Source organism: Myxine glutinosa, chromosome 10 (assembly GCF_964187855.1).
Source record: "Myxine glutinosa chromosome 10, kmMyxGlut1.1, whole genome shotgun sequence".
In the NCBI taxonomy this organism is placed as follows: Eukaryota; Metazoa; Chordata; class Myxini; order Myxiniformes; family Myxinidae; genus Myxine; species Myxine glutinosa.
In genome coordinates, this window is record NC_136270.1 from 97,771,522 (window position 1) to 97,793,846 (window position 22,325).

Sequence of the window (22,325 nt, forward strand, 5' to 3'; positions counted from 1 at the left end):
AGGGTCCAGCGACTGAGCCATCAGACGTGAGAACGCAAAAGCGAAGGTGTACAAGGGCAGAAGGTGAGTAAATAAGGAAGATAGTGAAAGGACGGAGATGGAAGATGGAGGAAAGAATGAATTAAGAAGATGAATGTTGTGATGAGAAAAAGAATCAACAATGTGAGAAGGAGAGTGAAAGAAAGAAACACAAGTAAACCAGCAATGTGAAATAATGATAGGGAGAAGGATGTAAAGAAGGAAAGACAAGAGGACCCTCATGTTCACGTGATTAATAATAATTGAGCTCCCAACAGAGTCCGTAACTCTCATGCTTTAAATCTCTCCAGTCCTCCCAGTCTTTTCACACCCCCTTGAGGGAGACGAAACCATGGCTTCCACAGAGGTGAGGCCCATGTGTTAATTAAGCTAATAACATCCCAGCATGCTTAGGGTCATGTATAAAAATGCTGCACAGGCCTGGTTGCCTACAATTATAGCTAGCATGGTTGCAAGAGGAGACCCCACGAAAATGCCCCCATCCACACAGCAGGAGTGGTCATGCAATGGTTTGATGAGCATGACACAAATGTTATCCATATGCAATGGCCTTCTGAGTCACCAGATCTGAACCAAATCGAGCATTTATGGGATATCCTGGAACGACACCTGAGACAGCGTTTTCCACCTCCATCAAACAGGTGAGTCGATTTACTTTCTCATGGAAGAATGGCACTGCATCTTTCCTGCAGAATTCCAGATGCTGATGGACTTCATGCCACGGCACATACAGGCCATAATGGCCGCAAGTAGTGGCCCGACGCCCTATTGTGACTTTACATTGGTGTTTCTATTTTTTTTGTCCACTACCTGTACATTAGTTTACTTTAACATGAACTGGAAGAATATCAGTGAATACCAAACAAATCAAGATCGTCGGTATGGATGGATACGGTACGACGTAGTGGTGAACAGCTGTATTGAAGACCTGCAGGGAAGAATGGGAATGAACAGACTGGGGAAGTTTGGTCCACAGGCGAGAGAAAAGAGGAACAAATGGGTAGAATCGAGATGCAGTGAGCCTGGATTTTGGGGTTTAACAAGAAGAGGGTTACTGGCAGACCATGTGCACCCTGCAGAAACCTCCCAGACAGAGCCAAGAGAGGTCAGAGGGTGCATGACCAAAAAGTTGGTTTGTTTGGTTTTTGTTTACCCTGTTTGTCAACTTTTCCTGTCTGCTCAATGTCCTTTGTTTGCTTTTCCTGTCGTCTCGTCACGTCCACATGATCCTACTTAATGTTGTCTGTTTGCTCATTCCTTGCCCAATTATCTTGTCCTTGCATGCCAGTTCCCCCTGGATACATTGTTGATCTGTCACTCTTTTGTCTCCTACCACATGTTGCAATCTCCTTCCCACTGTTGCAATTAACAAATAAGTTGCTTTTTGCTCAAATGTGAAGTCCGATGGGCCCCACTTGCACTAATCTTGTTGAATTTCAGGTTAGAATGATTGATTCATTCCTCATTTCTCCCACCTCTGGAACAAACTCACTCACTCTCTTCAATCCCACTCCTCCCTCCAGGTCTTTAAAACATCTGTTCACCACGATCTCTTATCTTCCCCCATCCAAAACCTTGATCTTTTCTACCCCCGTTAAGTCACCCCAGATCTACTTTTTTGAAATTCCGACTTCTTTCCTGGAAGTCCTAGCAGTGTCCATGTGTTTTATACCTCTCCCACACCCCCGCCCCTCTTCCCATGCCCCCTGCCCCAAGCCCTCTCCCTCCCACAGATCTCCCAATGTCCCTATTCTCTACTGTTGTACTTGTGTCCTTCCCTCTCTCTCCCCATCTTGTCTCACGCTCCCTTTATTATGTTTTATGTGTCACTTTATGTTTTTTGTGATTAATGTTAGCACTTACACGAGCCTCAATTTTGTATACAAAAAATAATAATTTTCAAACAAACAACGACGTGAAAGAAATCCACCACCAAATTGCATACAGTCGCCCGTAAATTTTATCTCAGTCGGTTTTTACCTTTACAAGAAACTTGATGATATCCTTCCGTTGCACAGCACTGTTGGGGCTAACCCCCGCTCTAGCAGGGGAAATGGCCTTAAAATGCCTGTTGTTGTTGTTGTTGCACAGCACTGTTGGCCCCCATCTTGGTTTTAACCAAAATCATTACCCCACTAAAGAAGTGAAACATGGGGTAAAGCAATTGGTTCACTTCTGTCTGTCCGTCTGTCGACAAATGTCAGTTTATGATCGAGGATCAACTATTTAAATTGAATGTTATTTGAACACAGATCGGAACATGAATCGGAAAACAAACCTGTAGTTAGTTTAGCAGTACTTTTTCAATGAATTCATTCCGATCGCACATGTGCAGAGAGGAATGAGATAATATGTTTTACTCTCTGTTGTCTGGTAGTCCAAAAATTGAAAATCATTCCAAACAGGAAACTTACTGTTTTTAAAGACGTCATAAAGGACACAAACATCACACGAATAACGAATGTAATTGTGTTAGAAAGAGTGGTGTAAAAGATGCTGCATCAACAGCGGTAAACCTCTGAATTTTTTTCTACAATCTTTAAAATCTTAATTTTATTACCCTCGCCAGAGGAGAGGGTATTGCATTTGAGTCGGTTTGTTTGTCTGTCTGTTTGTCCGCCCAGAATAAATATGATTTTCTCTGCAACCGCTGGTCCGATTGACAGGAAATTTTCACCATAGGTGCAACTCCACCTGTAGAATTTTTTAATGATAATTATGACGTCATAGGTCACGTGGATCAGCCGCCATCCTGGAAAAAAACGAAAAACTTTGCACCTCTATATCTCCGAAAGTGCTGAATAGAAAAAATTGAGACATGGCTCATTGTAAAGAACTCTCCATGGGGAATAAAATATGTTAATGATGATGTCATAGGTGCCTCCATTATGACGTACAAAACAAGTACAAAATAATAATTTGACAAGTACAAAACTTCACCCGATCAAGATGAAATTCCTTGAGCATAATCTAGGAATAAATTAGTTTTGAAAAAAGATTAATGATGACGTCATCGGTCACGTGGTTCGGTCGCCATATTTGTTTTAACACAAAAGCCTTAAATACCACTGAAAATACATCCTGGTGAGGGTTTGCAATCTCTGCTCTTTTTCTTGTTTCAAATGAATTATGCACTTTATCACTGGAGAACACAAATCACCTTTTTGTCAGTTTCAAAACCCTTCCTTTAGCAGTACTTGGACAAAATATTACAGCATTTTACATCATCTTCACCAATCAAATTTGCCGCTCGCAGACTCCACACATGTCCTCGTTTCCCAATACAGTGCGGGGTAATGCGTTATATGAACTGTCTCGTTTAACCAGCATCAACGTCATTTTCTGGAAAGACCATTGCATCACACAATTCTTTTTACCTGTTCTCCAGTAAAAAGTCCAGTTTAAATCACCCTAGTATAAAACAAACCAAATAATGTAATAAAAAATTGGGGTTCGAGAACTTGTTTTCCCTTATTGGCAGCTCCTCTTTGGTAGCAAAGTCTGTCTCAGCGATAATAAGCGCAACAATTCCAAACTTGAGTTAAAGATTCCAAGGCATGTCGCACCCAATCTCGTCGTGTCGGACTTCAAAGGGACACGAAGACCGGGTCAAGCTTGGATTTGTACATAATTTATCTCCAAGGCAGTGTGTGGGTATTCCTGGAATTCCCTCCTCGCGGCACTGAGCGGGCATTTCGGGAATTGCGTTGCAAACATGCCCGGTGGTGCATTTCATACCGATCGGATTGCTAATCCGTTATCAGTGGCGTAGAAGATGAAGATGAATGGGAAAAACAAGTAAATACAGTCGAATAATATGCCATTGGGAAAGTGACCATTGGCATCAGGATTATCTATAGAACAGCTATGTGTCCATGGTTCCCAAAAGCAAGACCTTGTTGACATTTACAACAGGTGGTTCAAGCCTCTATTCGCCATAATTGGTAAATCGCTGATGTCCGATTGCTTTCAACAATGCTCCATATTGCTATCAGAGCGATACAGAGAAAGGCAGGCAAACAAGTCTGATTCCACCTTTTGCTCTTACCAAAAAAATCGAGTTGAAAATCTTCAAAATGCAAAGTTCATCCAAGATTTATATGTGGTCAGGACCAGGTCATGGGCTGTGTTCTACACCTTCTGGCAAGAGGAAATATAATTTAAAAAATAAAATAATAATAACAAAAGTAATAATAACGTTCATTTGATCTCAGCAGAAACTGCACAGAGAGGTGCTTGGAACAATTCGACAGCAAATAAAGAATATATAAATAATTTAACATGATAAATCACAATCGCAACATGTTCATTCCCACGTGAATAGCAGAGTTTACAAGTTCGTGATGCAACTTCGAGTTGAGAAGGAAAGAGGAAAATGGGATTCGGCAATTAGGGCAAGGTAATGTCAAAAACTCATCCCCACCTCCGTCCTCTCTGCTCCCATTGTCCCACCCTCCCCGATCTGCAACCCAGAACAAGAAAATGGGATAGCTAACTCAACATTCCTTTCAAACAACTCCAGTTGCTTCTTGTTTTATCACCTACTCCATTAAAGCTTGACAAACACCGACTAAAACACGTCTGTTGGACTTGTGTACATTTTTTGTTGTTTACAACAGTGGATGCATACATACATATAGTACATACATACATTGGTATCTATCTAGCCGCTGCTATTCTTGCTTTCTCAGTGTATTTTGAAGGACAGATGTGCCAGGCATTACAAAGAAGAGCTTGGACACATACAGGATAAACAGATGAGTATCAGCTGAAATTAAAACTTTATAATAGACCACACTCACAAAAAAAATCTTCACATGTGGATTTCTATTCATTCATTATCGAAAAGATTTCTAGAACCGACAACATATCTAGCATGCATACACTGGCCAATCAGGTAGATGGACATGTCGTTTACAACATAATGGCCAAATTTTGGCCAGTGTATGCCTCAATTTATCAGGAAGCAAATGCTATGTATATATGTATTCAGGTAAGGGACAAAAAATGGAAAACCTGGGTAAATGAGGGACACCAAGCAACGGCTTCCATACAGATGTGGCCCATGTGCATGCCCAAGCAAATAACATCCCAGCATGCTTAGGGTCATATATAAAAATGCTGCACGGGCCAGGTTGCCTATAATTATGGCGAGCATGGCTGAAATAAGAAATCCCCATCCCCACCCGGGATGATAACTGATGACAGTTTATAGCCTGGTCGGGATTCAAACCCACGCTAGATGGCTTAGAGGCAAGTGAGCGTACCTCTTGATCATCCTGCCAGCCCCTCCAATGCCCCCATCCGTAGAGCACGCCTGGCTGCCCAATGGTTTGATGAGCATGACAATGATGTTATCCATATATCATGGCCTTCTCAGTCAACAGATATGAACCCAATCGAACATTTATGGAATATTCTGGAACGATGCCTGAGATAGCGTTTTCCATCTCCATTAAACAGGTGTGAGTTGATTGACTTTCTCGTGGAAGAATGGTGCGGCATCCCTCCTGCAGATTTCCAGACGCTGGTCGACTCTATGCCATGGTGCATACAGGCCGTAACGTGGCGCCAATGCCCACCCTCCCCCCCCCCCACCCCCTCCTGGCTAACGCAGCATTGGGTGTGGGGATCTGGCTGGAGGTGTCTGAAACGGTGACTATCGTGGTCGTTTTGGCACGACTCTCAAGATTCGAACCGGGCAAACGGAATGGTCTGGCGACTGCAACAATATTATGGAAAATATAAGAGGCCAATGGAGTTCAAAATCCCACCATAATTGCCGACGGAATATGTACATAGCCAGGTGTACCCCCCGAAGAGGCAAGTGAGAATACTTGGTGTCATTTCCGTTTATTTTCCACTTTATTTACAGTAACTTGCTTTCTCATCAACAATCCCACACATGTGCATTTAACGAAAATGGCCTGTGAGCATGCCTCTTGTAACGGCACAATTCAAAGGATCCTTCTATATCCAAAATAAAGGTAAGCTCCACTTTGCATGCCATCGGCATCCTGTATTCCGGTCCAAAAGACATCTTGTTCCGAGAATGAATCCTGAACTGAAAACGAAAAGCAAGTAACCGTCGAGTTTTGCAAAACCGCAGTGCAGTCGATTCAAGTCCTCGCAGTAAAAACAATCGCCAGTGGTGACATCCCAAAGCATTATTCAAACCTCATTTGGAAATGATGGAGATAATTTAAGACCATCAAATAACAACGGTTCCAAAAAATAATAATAATTCTGTGGTTCAATAATTAATCCTCGAGCGTGGTTTGCAACACACAACATTTTTGAGGCATCGATACGTTAACACACATGCATTTAGAATCTATATGCTATATGATTGATGAAAGCAAAGCCAAAGGGATTCGGTTCGGGTTTGTAGGGGAGTGAAAAACACCCGTTTGATGAAGTTGGTGGTGAGGCAATTTCAAAGGCCTATTAGCGTGGCGGTTCCTACCACGGTGGCAACACACAACGGCAAAGTGGCACAGCAAGCAACATGTGTGGCCCACTGCTGTGTTGTACGTTCCCGATTTTCTCAAAATCACGAAGAACCCCCGTAGACCTACCCAAACAATAAAAAGGTATCTTCCTGTATATAAATAACTTGACGACTTGTTTTTTTTATTATCTGCACGCTTTGGTTCATTGGTTGGTTAGTTGTACATGCTACCTGAACCCCACGTCCAATACGACTCACAAAGATAAGACTTGAATTGGAAAGTTTCATGACTCGACTTTTGCAGCGCTGTACTCGCAAACAGGAAATTGTGCAAAAATAAACACTTGATAAACACTTCCAGTTACCCTCCAAATTCAAACCATCAGATAACTTACTTGGCTTTTTGTGTGCGGTCGAAACAATTCAAAAAGACAACGGCCATTTTAACGGTTTTCTGCACACTTGCAAATTAAATTGAAAATAAAATGATGCAAACATGCTTCTTCACTCTATATTTTAAAAAAATAATTAGATAATTGTAGGAAATTTTAGTGGCGAAAGACCAAGCAGGTGAGATTGTCCTTTCCGACGAAGTGGGCTTGTTTTGAATGTGATTTTCGAAGAGACCACAAGTTAACATATGCAAGATATGCAGGAAAAATAAACTTGGAATACTGTAGTTGGCCAATCATGTCGAATAGAATGATGGTAGCTGATTTGATTTCTCAACAGGAAAAGCTACATTGGGCATTCAGAGGGCAGGGGGAGAGGGGTATGGCAGTCAGAAAAGTCAAACAACAAGTAAGTCAGTGAGGTTTAAATAAAATAAAACTGCTCATTGCAACACCATTTTACAGCCCATTAACTCAATAGGTGTTCCTCAACAGGTCAAAAATGACAACACAGGCATCATTAATACGGTACGTGCGGCTCAGAGAAGAGTCTACGGCGAGCCGGTCAGGCCGGCAGAGCGGAACTTGGGCAGGTATAGGCCGAACTTGCTTTCGACCCCGGCAAACGTGGTTGCAGCTTGGTAATAGCCACCGATGTGATCTTCACGTACGGGTGGGAGTGCAGAGATGTGCTTCTTAGGCAGCGGCTCTGACCCTGCAGGTTTGCTGCCGGATAAAAAATATATATACAAGTCAAGAGACGACGATGGTTCACGAGCGAGCGGTATCCAATGACAAAGGTCAAAACCGACATTGAAAATATATAAATAGGAATGTATTATCTGTTATGAGACTAGTTAGCTACACAATAACGAAAATTCGGTTCGATTCCGACAACTTTGAAATTTGACCTCTGTGACCTTGAAATGTCAAAACGAAGGTTACTGACCTTGAAATGAGATAGAAAATAATGTACAATCAGTTATGAGGTTAGTTAGCTACACAATACCGAAAATTCGGTTCGATTCCAATAACTTTGAAAATTTGACCTTTGTGACCTTCAAAGGTCAGTTTCTGAAATTTGTTGGAAAACTTGTATGTCATGATGTATGTGATAATATAAAAACATGTACATTTCACCCTATCAGGAAGCGAACAATGTAATAAAACGATCAAAAATCGACTTTTCTAAATTTCGTGACCTTGTGACCTTGACCTTGGGGTGAAAATGAAAAATCGAGCTCCGTGGGGCTAGACACATGACATTGGCCTAACCAAATATCGAAACCCCTGTCTGATTCCACCAAACCCCTCGGAGATGTTGCCTGAACTCGATAACCCCTAAAAAGACATCTTTTTTGGGCGTCGCTCCGCCCACAATGGGCGCAATACGCCCACTCTTGGCAGGACACAACTAGATCATGATATCAACCTCCCACCCAAGTTTCATCAAGATCGGATGATATCATCGGGTAGTTATGCTGCGGACAGACAGACAGACACCCATGGCGAATATAGTGGTCACTCTGTTTGATAACTCGTGAACCAATATTTGGTAGGTGGCGGGAGGGGGGATAGTACAGATAGTTTTCTCACCATAGTACAGAAACTTAACCTCTTTCCTTGGCAAATATGTCATGACTATTGTCAGTTGAAGGCTACGCTCGAATCAAAATGTCAGCCTTGATGTACTCCTTTCATTTTTGAGATTTTTTACGAACGTAAATCAAAAAGTAAAGGCAATGTGTGTGTAAAACTAACACCCAATAAATTGCCTTTACCTTTTGATTTACCCTCGTAACAATCTGTGCAAACCTCGAGTGTGAATTGTCCCGATGAAAGGCAGTTCTTCCTTAATTAGCAACTTGGCAATGAAGTAGAATATTATGGTGAATGACCAAGCATCTAATATATGCTTCTCCCCGATCAAACGACACGATAATGCATGAAACAGGTAATATGAGAGAAACACAGAAAGAAATAGAAGAGGAAGAAACAATGTATATTGAAGAAAATAGTAACGGGTGTACGTAAGCACAAGAAATGATCCAAAGACCAATGAATGAATTATTTATTTATTTATTTAATGGCCACAATTATTCCCATGTTTTCTACCACCAGGAAGGGGTTCAGGTGAGTTGGACCAGAGGAGGGGAGGGGGGGGGGGGAGGGGGGGGGTGAGTCTGTCATGAACCGGCTGGCCAGGCCTGATGTTCGACTAAGCAGTTAGGTAGGGAAGGCATTTGCAATTTGTCTATGATGCCGGCGATAGCTCGCCCACTCTGAGACATTTAACATCAATCCGAGGGACATTGATGGATGATGACACATTGATGAATCACCCTGCCTGTGAAAGACCGATTTGACAGTTTATAGCTGGGTCAGGATTCGAACCCAGGCTAGACAGCTTATAGGCGAGTGTGCATACATCTAGGCCATCCTGCTATCCCTCCAAATTGCAACGAATAAAGACTCAAATAGCACATATTGTTTTTATTTATTGGCTTAGAATTACATGTTGCATCGTGACGATCCAAGTTCTATTGCACGACTTGTTTTATGCACGTAATGTGAAATGCTAAACCAACTGGCTCTTTCTGATATCTCGTGCTTTTTCTTTCTTCCAGTATTTCAAGACTGCTGCCCATCGCCTCCTCGTGCTTTCTACCCCCCCCCACCCCCGCTCACAATCTCCTCTACCCTTGCTGGTCGCGTGACTCCGTTTCCTCCTTGCCACTCCCATTCTCATATTCAAATCCGTTTGTGGTTATTTTCCTTTGAATGCCTGTCATTTATCTCTTGAATGTGCCTTGACATATGTACCAAAAATTACAATTAATTACCTCCGCCACCGGAGATGGATAGAGGTTATGTTTTCACCATTGTGTCTGTTTGTCTGATTTTTGTCTGTGAACAAGATATCTCAAAACGTTATGGATTGATTTGGACGAAATTTGGCAGAGATTTGGTGTGTGAGACAAGGACGAAATGATTAGATTTTGGTGAAGATCCGGATTCGGATCCGGCTACTAGAATTTTTATAGTGATTCTTCACCATTGGGAGATTGGGCCAAAAAACATATATAGCATGAAAGGGCCAAAAACGATATATAGCATGATAGGGCCAAAAACGATACATAGCATGATAGGGCCAAAAGACAGGGCCAAAAACGATATATAGCATGATAGGGCCAAAAGACAGGGCCAAAAACGATATATAGCATGATAGGGCCAAAAACGATATATAGTATGATAGGGCCAAAAACGAAATATAGCATGTTAGGGCCAAAGACAGGGCCAAAAACGAAATATAGCATGTTAGGGCCAAAAGACAGGGCCAAAAACGATATATAGTATGATAAGGCCAAAAACGAAATATAGCATGTTAGGGCCAAAAACGAAATATAGCATGATAGGGCCAAAAACGAAATATAGCATGATAGGGCCAAAAACGAAATATAGCATGATAGGGCCAAAAGACAGGGCCAAAAACGATATATAGTATGATAGGGCCAAAAACGAAATATAGCATGTTAGGGCCAAAAACGAAATATAGCATGTTAGGGCCAAAAGACAGGGCCAAAAACGATATATAGTATGATAGGGCCAAAAACGAAATATAGCATGTTAGGGCCAAAAACGAAATATAGCATGTTAGGGCCAAAAGACAGGGCCAAAAACGATATATAGTATGATAGGGCCAAAAACGAAATATAGCATGTTAGGGCCAAAAACGAAATATAGCATGATAGGGCCAAAAACGAAATATAGCATGATAGGGCCAAAAACGAAATATAGCATGATAGGGCCAAAAACGAAATATAGCATGATAGGGCCAAAAATGAAATATAGTATGATAGGGCCAAAAACGAAATATAGCATGATAGGGCCAAAAACGAAATATAGTATGATAGGGCCAAAAACGAAATATAGCATGATAGGGCCAAAAACGAAATATAGCATGATAGGGCCAAAAGACAGGGCCAAAAACGATATATAGCATGATAGGGCCAAAAGACAGGGCCAAAAACGATATATAGCATGATAGGGCCAAAAACGATATATAGTATGATAGGGCCAAAAACGAAATATAGCATGTTAGGGCCAAAGACAGGGCCAAAAACGATATATAGCATGATAGGGCCAAAAGACAGGGCCAAAAACGATATATAGTATGATAGGGCCAAAAACGAAATATAGCATGTTAGGGCCAAAAGACAGGGCCAAAAACGAAATATAGCATGTTAGGGCCAAAAGACAGGGCCAAAAACGATACATAGCATGATAGGGCCAAAAGACAGGGCCAAAAACGATATATAGCATGATAGGGCCAAAAACGAAATATAGCATGTTAGGGCCAAAAAAGGGCCAAAAACGAAATATAGCATGTTAGGGCCAAAAGACAGGGCCAAAAACGATATATAGCGTGATAGGGCCAAAAGACAGGGCCAAAAACGACATATAGCATGATAGGGCCAAAAGACAGGGCCAAAAACGAAATATAGCATGTTAGGGCCAAAGAAAAGGGCCAAAAACGATATATAGCATGATAGGGCCAAAAACGAAATATAGCATGTTAGGGCCAAAAAAAGGGCCAAAAACGAAATATAGCATGTTAGGGCCAAAAGACAGGGCCAAAAACGATATATAGCATGATAGGGCCAAAAGACAGGGCCAAAAACGACATATAGCATGATAGGGCCAAAAGACAGGGCCAAAAACGAAATATAGCATGTTAGGGCCAAAGAAAAGGGCCAAAAACGAAATATAGCATGTTAGGGCCAAAAGACAGCACCAAAAACTATATATAGCATGATAGGGCCAAAAGACAGCACCAAAAACTATATATAGCATGATAGGGCCAAAAACGATATATAGTATGATAGGGCCAAAAACGAAATATAGCATGTTAGGGCCAAAGACAGGGCCAAAAACGAAATATAGCATGTTAGGGCCAAAAGACAGGGCCAAAAACGATATATAGCATGATAGGGCCAAAAGACAGGGCCAAAAACGATATATAGCATGATAGGGCCAAAAGACAGGGCCAAAAACGAAATATAGCATGTTAGGGCCAAGAAAAGGGCCAAAAACGAAATATAGCATGTTAGGGCCAAAAGACAGGGCCAAAAACGAAATATAGCATGATAGGGCCAAAAGACAGGGCCAAAAACGATATATAGCATGTTAGGGCCAAAAGACAGGGCCAAAAACGAAATATAGCATGATAGGGCCAAAAGACAGGGCCAAAAACGATATATAGCATGATAGGGCCAAAAGACAGGGCCAAAAACGAAATATAGCATGTTAGGGCCAAAAGACAGGGCCAAAAACGAAATATAGCATGTTAGGGCCAAAAACGATATATAGCATGATAGGGCCAAAAGACAGGGCCAAAAACGATATATAGCATGATAGGGCCAAAAGACAGGGCCAAAAACGAAATATAGCATGTTAGGGCCAAAAGACAGGGCCAAAAACGAAATATAGCATGATAGGGCCAAAAGACAGGGCCAAAAACGATATATCACAGACTATTCAAAAAGTTAAGGACAGATTCAGACGAAACTTGGTGGAGAGGTTGCATACGTGACAAAGAATAATTGATTCAATTTTAGTGAAGATTTGAATCCGAATCCAGATCACAGAATTTTTGAAGTGATTCTTCACCATTGAGTGAAAGGTCTAAAACTGATATATAGCTCACGATATCTCAAAAAGTGATAGATGGATTTGGACGAAACCTGGTGGATTGGTTGGGTCTGTGACAAGGACGAATCGATTTGATTTTGGTAAAGATCTGAATTAGGATAAGATAAAAAAAAATTTAAAAAGTGATTCTTCACCATTGGGAGATCGGGCGAAAATCGGTATATAACATGATATTTAAAATTGTTGTGGTTGAGTTATGATTAAACTTGGTGGACGAGATGGTTCGGTGACAAGAACAAGCCGATTAGATTTTGGTTCAGGTCCGAATCCAGACCCGGCCTATCGGTGGACACAAAACGTAAACTGTTCACCAGGTGGAGGTACGCGCTCTACCGAGTGCCGTTCTAGCTAATGTTTGTTTTGTAAATGAATAAAAGCCCTTGCTGTTCAATATAAACATACACCATATGGTATCAAAATTCCTTTCTAACGGATGTATTTGAAAGGAGTTTCATGGTTTTGTACAATGCAGATATCTGGGTCATCAGTGACATGGAGAAAACCTTTAAATCAACAGAAAAAAACTAAGAGAATGAGCAAGGAGAGGGAAATACATTTGATGCAGATTTCTCTAAGCGTGAAGTGCAAACGAGTTCTTTTTCACCACTAATATTCCTCGTCGGTCGCAAACCTGCGAGCAACACAAAAGCTGTTCTATGCAAAGTACCCATTCACCAGGCCAAATTAAATGCTGTGCTGCTCAAGCGCAAAACCCACACTGCCTCCTTTTCCTGCACTCGACTAGCCTCCCCAAAGGGCAATTTATGGCGCTACCTGTACAAAGTGAAACAGACTTTAAACACATATATAACTGGTCTGCCAGACTGGTGTGCATGTGCACAGCTCAACTTAAGAGAGCTAAGTGGAGAGGCTAGACACCACTTGACATGGAGGTTTGAGTTCAAACCCAGGACAGACCAGCAACTGTACAGTGTTGCGATCCCTTTTCAGGTTCTTTTCATTGTCGCGTTTCCTCTTCCATTGAAAGTTTGTCGATTTACCCCAACCTCGTTCTACAAGGTCTTGCAATGTTTGTCTCATGCTCTCAGGAATGCGGCAGGTTGTTGAAATCAAGAACACCAACAACACAACAAAGGATTATATGAAAACGAATGTTAGACACTGAGATGTCTTAAACACATGTTTGCGCACACATTCTTCTAACACCACAAACTAAAATCCTTTTCAAAAATCCAAAACTTGAAATACACCCAACCTGAGTCAATTTGCCATATGGATTAGCCACAAAGTGGACATACCTTCCTCCAAAGTCGACGTCAAGCCAGCGCTGCAGGAGCTCATACGTCACCAAGGTTACACCAAACTGTGGAGATGATCGGCAGACCCTGGCTGAAAGACAGAAGTGCTTTGTCAGCACAAAATGACTTTTCCTTCATCATCAGATGATACATTGACACACTGAGTGTACTTCAGATTTGCACAATATGTCAAATCAATGCAACGGATACGTTTTTACATCTAGGAAGAACCCAAAATTGACATTCACTGCCTTGGTTGTTCTAACATGAAAGGATATATACATATACAAACACACACACACACACACACACACACACACACACACACACACACACACACACACACACACACACACACACACACACACACACACACACACACACACACACACACATACATACATACATACATACATATATATATATATGTATATATATATATATATATTGTTGCGGTTTTGAGTTTTGTACAGTCAGTATAATAAAGGTTAAATTTCCCCCTCATAGTTAGTCACACAAGCAACATGTAGCCTCGCGATAGTGTAGTTATCTCTTAGTATTTGTGAGCTTAGTCCTTTTCCTATGTTAGTTCTGCGTTGAGTAGAGTAAGGAGAATAGGTCCTACTTCCATTGACTATCCCGCCTCCCCTACCCTATTCCGCCTCCTTTGCGCTGACTTTGGTTCATTTTGGGTGAATTAACACGAGGCAGGCTAGGAGGGTCGGGGCGGGGCCGAATGAGGGCGGCAGAGGAGCTGACGGTAAGCGCGAGCCGCCAATCGGGGCTCACAGGGTGTGGCGGCAGCACTGCGTCACAGGGCGTGGTTGGAAGGTTCGAGAGGGTTCGAGAAGGTTCGGGGCGTACCAATATAAGCGGTTGCGCAAAGCCCCCAGGAGGACTCGCTGACGAGAAGGACTGATGAGTGAGGACTCGTGCGCGGTGAGCAGTTGAGCGTCAAAGGACTAATGAGAAAGGACTTACGAGTGGAGAGCGTCAAAGGACTCGAGAGTTGAAGGAGCGCGGTGAGCCGAAGATGACTTTGAGAGATACGCGATCGGCGGAAAACGCGCATGAACCAGGATACGCGCTAATATAAAGCAACACTCGGTTTGAGCTTGAAGCCGAACCGCGTAAAGTGCATCGAGTTACGCGAGTGATAATGGCTGTGTAACCGCCAGCCGCGCTGAGAGACGCACATTTTCCTTTCTAACTCATCGGCTGCCTTTTGTTCAGGAGACGCGCTATGAGGATCCTTCCACCGCCTGCTTGCCATCTTCGCGGGACATGCTGGGACCGTGGAGAGCCGGACGAGGTCATTCCTGGATGACCACGTCGACGCATTTGGCCGGAACATCAACCTGCCTGCAATTCCCTGTGTGAGTGTGACGGGCCCGAGTCTGGGAGTTAAGAATAAGACTGACTAAGTGCTGCTCTGTGTCTCTGCGTACCGATCATTGTACATACTTGTTGGAATAATAATTAAACCTGTGTTCTTCCTTTTCCATTCGATCGTTCCTGTGATTTACTCATTGAATAAGCGTGGTACGAATCGAACCGCTCTCATCGGGATCCAATATTTAACGGTAACTGCACGGACCACGTGGTACTCAATCCACTCGGTGTACCCAAATCACACGCGGCTCATGCGAGGCTTGCTTCCCCGCTTCCGTGGCGGCGCAGGGAGTTAGGTACGAGCGAGACTTTGTCCTGAAACCCTACCTTGCGTTTGCCCGGAAGAGGCGTTTCAAATCTCTCGGTTCCGCCAAGCCCAGAAAGAACAAGGGGCTTAAATCCCCCCTTGGTAAGGGTAAGAAGGGTGGTAGAGAACCGTAACAATATATATATATATATATATATATATATATATATATATATATATATATATATATATATATATATATATATATATATGTATGTATGTATGTATGTATGTATGTATCACACACACCTCACTTCAGAAACGAGACAGGGACAAATGAATTAACCAAAAGCATTCAATGTATGTATGTATATATGTGTGTGTATATATATATATATATATATATATATATATATATATACACACATACATACATACATACATACAGTCATGTGAAAAAGTAAGTACACCCCATGTAAAGTTTTGACTTTTTCAACATATTTCAACATACAGCTTTTTGATCTTCATTTCAACAATATTGTCATGCGAATCCCTCAAGGTTAACACCAGGGACCGCGGAAGACCGAACGGCTTTAACTGAGGCGACGACCAAATACGGATTATGGCTATAAAAGTACGGGAGAAAGAATGAAGGAGAAGAGGCGGCAAGCGCTTACCTATAGTGAACCGACAGCAGCTCTGATCCTGCAGGGGAATTAACTCAAAACAGGAATCCGGGGTAAAATGTACAAAAATAATGATTTATTAAGCGGAACCCGACAACAAGGAACGCGATGGTAAATAAATAATGATCCTAAATTGGGATCCCACACACCTCACTTCAGAAACGAGACAGGGGCAAATGAATTAACCAAAAGCACACGTTCAACGTGTCGGGGAAATGTGGTGTGTCCTTATCTGTTTGTAGTCTGCAGTGTGTCATCCAACACGGCTCCAAGCTCCGGCGCGAGGAAATCCTCCGTCCGCTTGCTCACATGCTTCGCCAGGCCCAGATGCGACTCGCACCGCGGCACGCCATGACGTCCCTCGCTCCAGTACCAATGCACCACAAGGAACCAAAAGCACAACGCGGCATCAAAAGCACCACGTGTCCAATGCAGGGCCAACGATCCTCACACGAAGCCAATCTCCAACCCGAAGGGGCCGATCTCCAACACGAGGTCCAGTGCGAAGAGACAAAAAGACAAAGAGCAAAGAGGTCGTGCAGCGCCCAGCCAGCAAATGTCGTCCAGCATGTTCTTTTATAACATTGCGTGTCACGTTAGCTCTGGCGCGCCCCCCCTATAAGCACCTCGTAACTTCCCGCCGTTCACCGAACCTTCTAGCGCCTTCCCTCCAATGAACAACCTCCTTCTCAGTTGCGTCTTCGCGCCTCCCACCCTGATTGGCTGGAGGTTCGCGCCTTCCGTGCCAACCAATCACACGTTCCCTGTGGCGTGGTTATAGCTCGTCTCACGCGATGTTGCTAGGCCAGCCGGTGGTGTGGCCGGCAGCGGCTATCCGGCAGTGCCTCGATCTGGCTTCCTGCCGGTCTTCTTCCAAGGTCATTGTCAGGGAAGGGAACTATTTAATGTTGCACTAAAGGACCTATCTAAGTGTTTATATGTGTGCTTTGCCATAAGGGACAAAGGAATGATTACAAGGTCTGACACACAGGGGTTTATCTTACTCCCTCCAATTATTTAACACCCGAACATCCTTGAATGTTCACAGGTATACTCTTACCCGACAAACCGCCTAAAAACATAGGGAATCTACCCTGTAATAAGTTCTATCGCGACAGTCGAAGCATGTTACCTATACAGATCTACCTGGCTCTAGATATTCCTTTACCCCCCCGACATAACAATATTGAGAGATAAAGGTGATATAATATAACAAACATCATGAAACAGTTACATTTTGTCGTCCATTGTATAATTTAAATAAACATAAATGCAAATTTCGCATGTGGAAAAAGTAAGTACACCCTTGGCTCTAATAGGTGGTATTGCCCCCTTTGGCAGAAACAACCTCAAGTAGGCGTTTCTTATAACTGTCTACCAGTCTCTGACATCGACTGGGAGAAATTTTTGCCCATTCCTCCATGCAGAATTCTTTCAGCTGTGCGATGTTTGAGGGGTTTCTTGCATGCACAGCTCGTTTCAAATCCCCCCACAACATCTCAATGGGATTTAGATCCGGGCTTTGACTTGACCATTGCAGAACCCTCCATTTTTTTTTTTTTTTTTTTTTTGTATACAAGATCGAGGCTCGTGAAAGAGCGAACATTAATCACACAGAAAGACAAAGACACATAAAACAAATAACATTGGGAGCGGTAGACAAGATGGGGAGAGAGGGGGAAGGACACAAACACAACATTTGAGAGCAGGGACCGAGAGACATGGAGACATCGAGAGAACTGTGGGAGGGAGAGGGCTTTGGGGGGAGGCATGGGAAGGGGTGGGGGGGGGGGGGGGGTGGGAGAGGTATAAAACATATGGACACTGCCAGGACTTCCAGGAAAGAAGTTGGAATTTCAAACAAGGTGGATCTGGGGTGAATTAGTGGGGGTAGAAAAGATCAAGGTTTTGGATGGGGAAAGATAAGAGATGGTGGTGAACAGCTGTTTTAAAGACCTGGAGGGAGGAGTGTGATTGAAGTGAGTGTGGGAGTTTGTTCCAGAGGCGGGAGAAAAGAGGAATGAAAGCGTGAAGGTGAGCAGAGAGCCGAGATTTCGGCAGTTTAACCATCAGAGGGTGGTTGGCAGATCTTGTGCGACCTGTAGGAATATTTGGGGGACAGAGCACAGAGAGAGCTGGGGGAGCAAGGCCGGAGAGGAGTCGGTAGAAGACAGAAAGACCACCTACCTGCCTGCGGTGAGTGAGTGAAAGGCCCTCAGAGATAGCTTCATCGCGGGAGATTCCAATGATTCTGAAAGCTTTGAATTCAACAGCGTGAAGCCGAGCCAGGTGTGAGGCAGGAGCACCAGCCCATAGGGGAGAACAGTATTCCATTGAGCTGCGGATGAAAGCCTTGTATGTGGTGAGGAGCTCAGGTGTGCCTAGGAAGGACTTCGCACGACGGAGGATGCCCAGTCGGCGACTGGCTTTGGAGGCCGGCTTGGAAATGTGGTTTTCCCAAGAAAGATCATGGCAGATAGTGAGACCCAAAAGCTTGAGCGACAGAACTTCTTGGAGAGGATTGTTGAGAAAGTAGATGGGAGGGTTGTCCAGTCGATCTTTTCGGAGAGACATAGTAAGAGTGTGAGATTTGTCAGGATTGAAAGACATGTTCCACTTGTTTGACCAGTCTGTGATTTTGTCCAGGTCTTCAGAGAGTGAGGAGGCTGCAGACTGCCGATCTGAGGGAAGAGGAATGGAGCGGCAGAGAGTGGAGTCATCAGCAAAGAGATAGAGAGGATTTTCCAGAGAGTCGGAGAGATCATTGATAAAGACCAGAAAAAGCACAGGGCCCAGCACACTGCCTTGGGGAACTCCAGCCTGAACAGGAAGGGGAGATGAGAGCAATCCATTCAGGGCCACACGTTGACTACGACCAGAGAGGAAGTCCGCAAGCCATGCATGGAGATTTCCATGGATACCATAGGAGGAGAGTTTGGTGAGCAGAGCTGGGTGCCAGACCGTATCGAAGGCACGTGATATGTCAAGGGAGACAGCTCTGATTTCCTGTTTGGCATTGAGGACCTCCATCCATTGTTGAGACAGCAGAAGCAGCATGTCCAGAGTAGAGTGACCTGGTCTGAACCCAATTTGATGATCAGAGATCAAGCCATTGGAGAAGAGGAAAGATTTCATATCCGAAGCAATGATGGATTCCATGACTTTGCTGATAATTGGGAGCAGGCTGATTGGTCTGTAGTTGCAAGGATCTGTTTTTGCACCTTTTTTGTGTAAAGCGGTAATGTTTGCTGATTTCCAGGATGCTGGCAGATGACCTTGAGCAAAAGATAGGGTGAAAAGAACAGAGAGAGGGTGAGATAGAGCGGCAGAGCAGGATTTTAGGACCCGTGGGCTGATGCCGTCTGGTCCAGTTGCAGAATCAGAGTCGAGGTTTGACAAAAATTCCTCCACCTTGTCAGGAGAGAAGGACACAGAGTCCAGGAGCAGTTGGGTTCGACTGGGAAAGGTGGGAACAGAGAGAGATGGGTTTGGGACTAAGGATTTTGAGGCAAACACAGAGTTGAGGCATTCGGCTTTGTCACGTGCGATGTCAACTGTGTGGCCATTTGAGGTAAGGGAGGGGATGGAGGGGGAACAAACACCAGAAACGGATTTGACCAGACGCCACCAGGATTTGGAGGAAGGAGACAGGTTTGAGAGTTCATTCTTGAGTGAGGAGAGATAGTGCTTCCTGGCACTCCTGAGGGTAGACACACACTTGTTCCGAGCTTGGTGGAAGGAACTGAGATTGCCTTCAGTTGGATTAGCCTTCCAAGAGGCAAAGGCAAGTTGTTTCAGGGCAACTGCCTCACCACAAGATTCAGTATACCATGGACGGGAGGAAGGGTAAGACAACTGAAGGCGAGATGGGATAAATCTGTGCATTAGAGAGATCAGTTTGCTTTGGAAGAATTCCCAGGAAGAATTGATGTCAGAGGCAGTGGAGATGGGAGACCAATCCTTTCTTTCTTTTCAGCCATTTCTTGGTGGATTTTCCTGTATGTTTAGGGTCATTGTCATGTTGCAAGGTCCATCTTCGGTTGAGCTTCAACTTTCCGATAGATGGCCTCACATTATCCTCAAGCACCCTCTGGTATATTGAAGAATTCATCGTGGATTATATGATTGTGAGCTGCCCCAAACCATAATATTTCCACCACCATGCTTTAGAGTTGGTATCAGGTTCTTGTGGTCAAATGCTGTCTTTGGTTTTCGCCAAACATGTCTTCTGGTTCTGTGGCCAAATAGCTCTACCTTTGACTCATCTGTCCAGAGCACATTGTTCCAGAAGTGCTGATCTTTGCCTCGGTGTTCATTGGCAAACTTTAGTCTTGCCCTGATGTTCTTTATGGACAGCAAAGGTTTCCTCCTGGCACACCTACCATGTAGATCAAATTTGTGCAGCCTCTTTCTAATGGTAGACTCGTGCACTTTGACCTCAACAGTGGCAAGAGCTACCTGTAGGTCCCGTGATGACATTCTGGGGTTTTTAGACTTCTTTCAGCATCTTGCGGTCTGCTCTCGGGCTGAACTTGCAGGGACGGCCTGGCCTGAACAAGTTGGCAGTTGTTTGGAATCTTCTCCACTTGTAGATGATCTTCCAGACAGTTGAATGATTGATTTCAAATTGTTTGGAGATCTTTTTAAATCCCTTCCAAGACTCGTAGGCATCTATAACCTTCTTTCTGAAGGCCTCAGAGAGCTCTTTTGATCGAGGCATGGTGACGCCGCACACTTCAACAACAAAGAGCAAACCAAACTAAATGTCTGAGGTTTAAATAAGACAGGTTCCTCCAAGATCCTCTCCAACAATGTTCTAATCATTTGCACCTGAGCTGGTGCACCTGATTCTAAGTTTAGGTATTTGAAGTAGTGATAAATGTAGGGGTGTACTCACTTTTTCCACATGCCAAATTTGCATTTATGTTTATTTAAATTATACAATGGACTACAAAATGTAAATGTTTCATCATATTTGTTATATTATATCACCTTTATCTGTCAATATTGTTGAAATGAAGATCAAATAGCTGTATGTTGAAATACTAGGGCATTGCCCGTACTATATCTATATCTAAAATTATATCCCCCCCCCCTCTATTTACATGAAATGGTTTGGTCCAAAGCGAACGGCTTCCGGAGTTTGGTAAAGAAATCGCCATCGCGTGCACAAACGCGCAGGAAAGCGAATGAATCGCAAATTCGGTTTTATTAGTTTTAAAACATAGTTTAACGCCAACATAGTTTGCAAACGTGAAATAAATGAATACGCTCTCAAATGTGCCATCCGAGGCAGAGTGTGTCCTCCACGTTCGGCACACGCGATCGTTCGCTGCTCTCTGATTGGTTGAATCGTTTTTTGGACATAGCTCGGTAAGTAATTGTCCGATTAATATGAAACCTTGAAAAGGCACATCCTCGGGTCCCCAGCAATATACCTGGCAAGTTAAAAGTATATCGGACCCGTGGTTGTCGAGAAACAGCGGTCACAGACAAACAAACGTACAGACGTACAGACGTACAGAGATTACTGGAATTATAGATAGATGTTGAAAAAGTCAAAACTTTACATGGGGTGTACTTACTTTTTCACGTGACTGTATATATATATATATATATATATATATATATATATATATATATATATATATTGCTTGTCATGATGTTTGTGATATCCATTGCTTTAATTGTGGGTTATGCGGTTTTTTACCGTGTGAGACATAATCCGTGGCTGGTGCTCACCATTAAAGCTAGGAGGTGCCTTGATCAACTTAATAGATGAGTTTGGTCCTCATTGGTTAGATTTTTTGCAGTATGCCGTTCTGATCAGGGTAAATAAGCCCAAAATCTGGATTGGCGGCTCTGCTTGATGTTTAGCTAAAGGGGACCAAAGAATAAATCTCTGTTGACAGAGTGGCCGGCGGGACAGAGGTGACGCTTTGGTCTATGACTTTGGTCCACAAGAGATCGGGACAGCGCTCGTCACGCTGTTATGTCGTTGATATATGTATATATACACAAAGAATTAAGTTAAGCACCCCCCCCGTTTTTTTACAACCTCGCACATTACAAGTTTGTTGTCGTCAAAACAGTGTAATATACCCATGATATTGCTATATTTTCTGGAGAAGTGATATTATGGTCACA

General features: G+C 43.3%; 1 protein-coding gene across 2 annotated transcripts in view; it reads right to left on the reverse strand.

Annotated features, from left to right (window-relative positions):
* Positions 1-5,876: 5,876 nt before the first annotated feature.
* LOC137433928 (electrogenic aspartate/glutamate antiporter SLC25A13, mitochondrial-like) overlaps positions 5,877-22,325 on the reverse strand; it is a 147,222-nt gene continuing 130,773 nt past the window's right edge. For both annotated transcript variants that reach the window (XM_068126423.2, XM_068126424.2), the window contains exons 17-18: positions 13,854-13,944; positions 5,877-7,608 (exon numbers count right to left, since the gene is read on the reverse strand). In XM_068126423.2, coding sequence (XP_067982524.2) covers positions 7,434-7,608; positions 13,854-13,944 — 266 coding nt within the window. In that variant the 3' untranslated portion in view covers positions 5,877-7,433. The remainder of the gene's footprint in view (positions 7,609-13,853; positions 13,945-22,325) is intronic.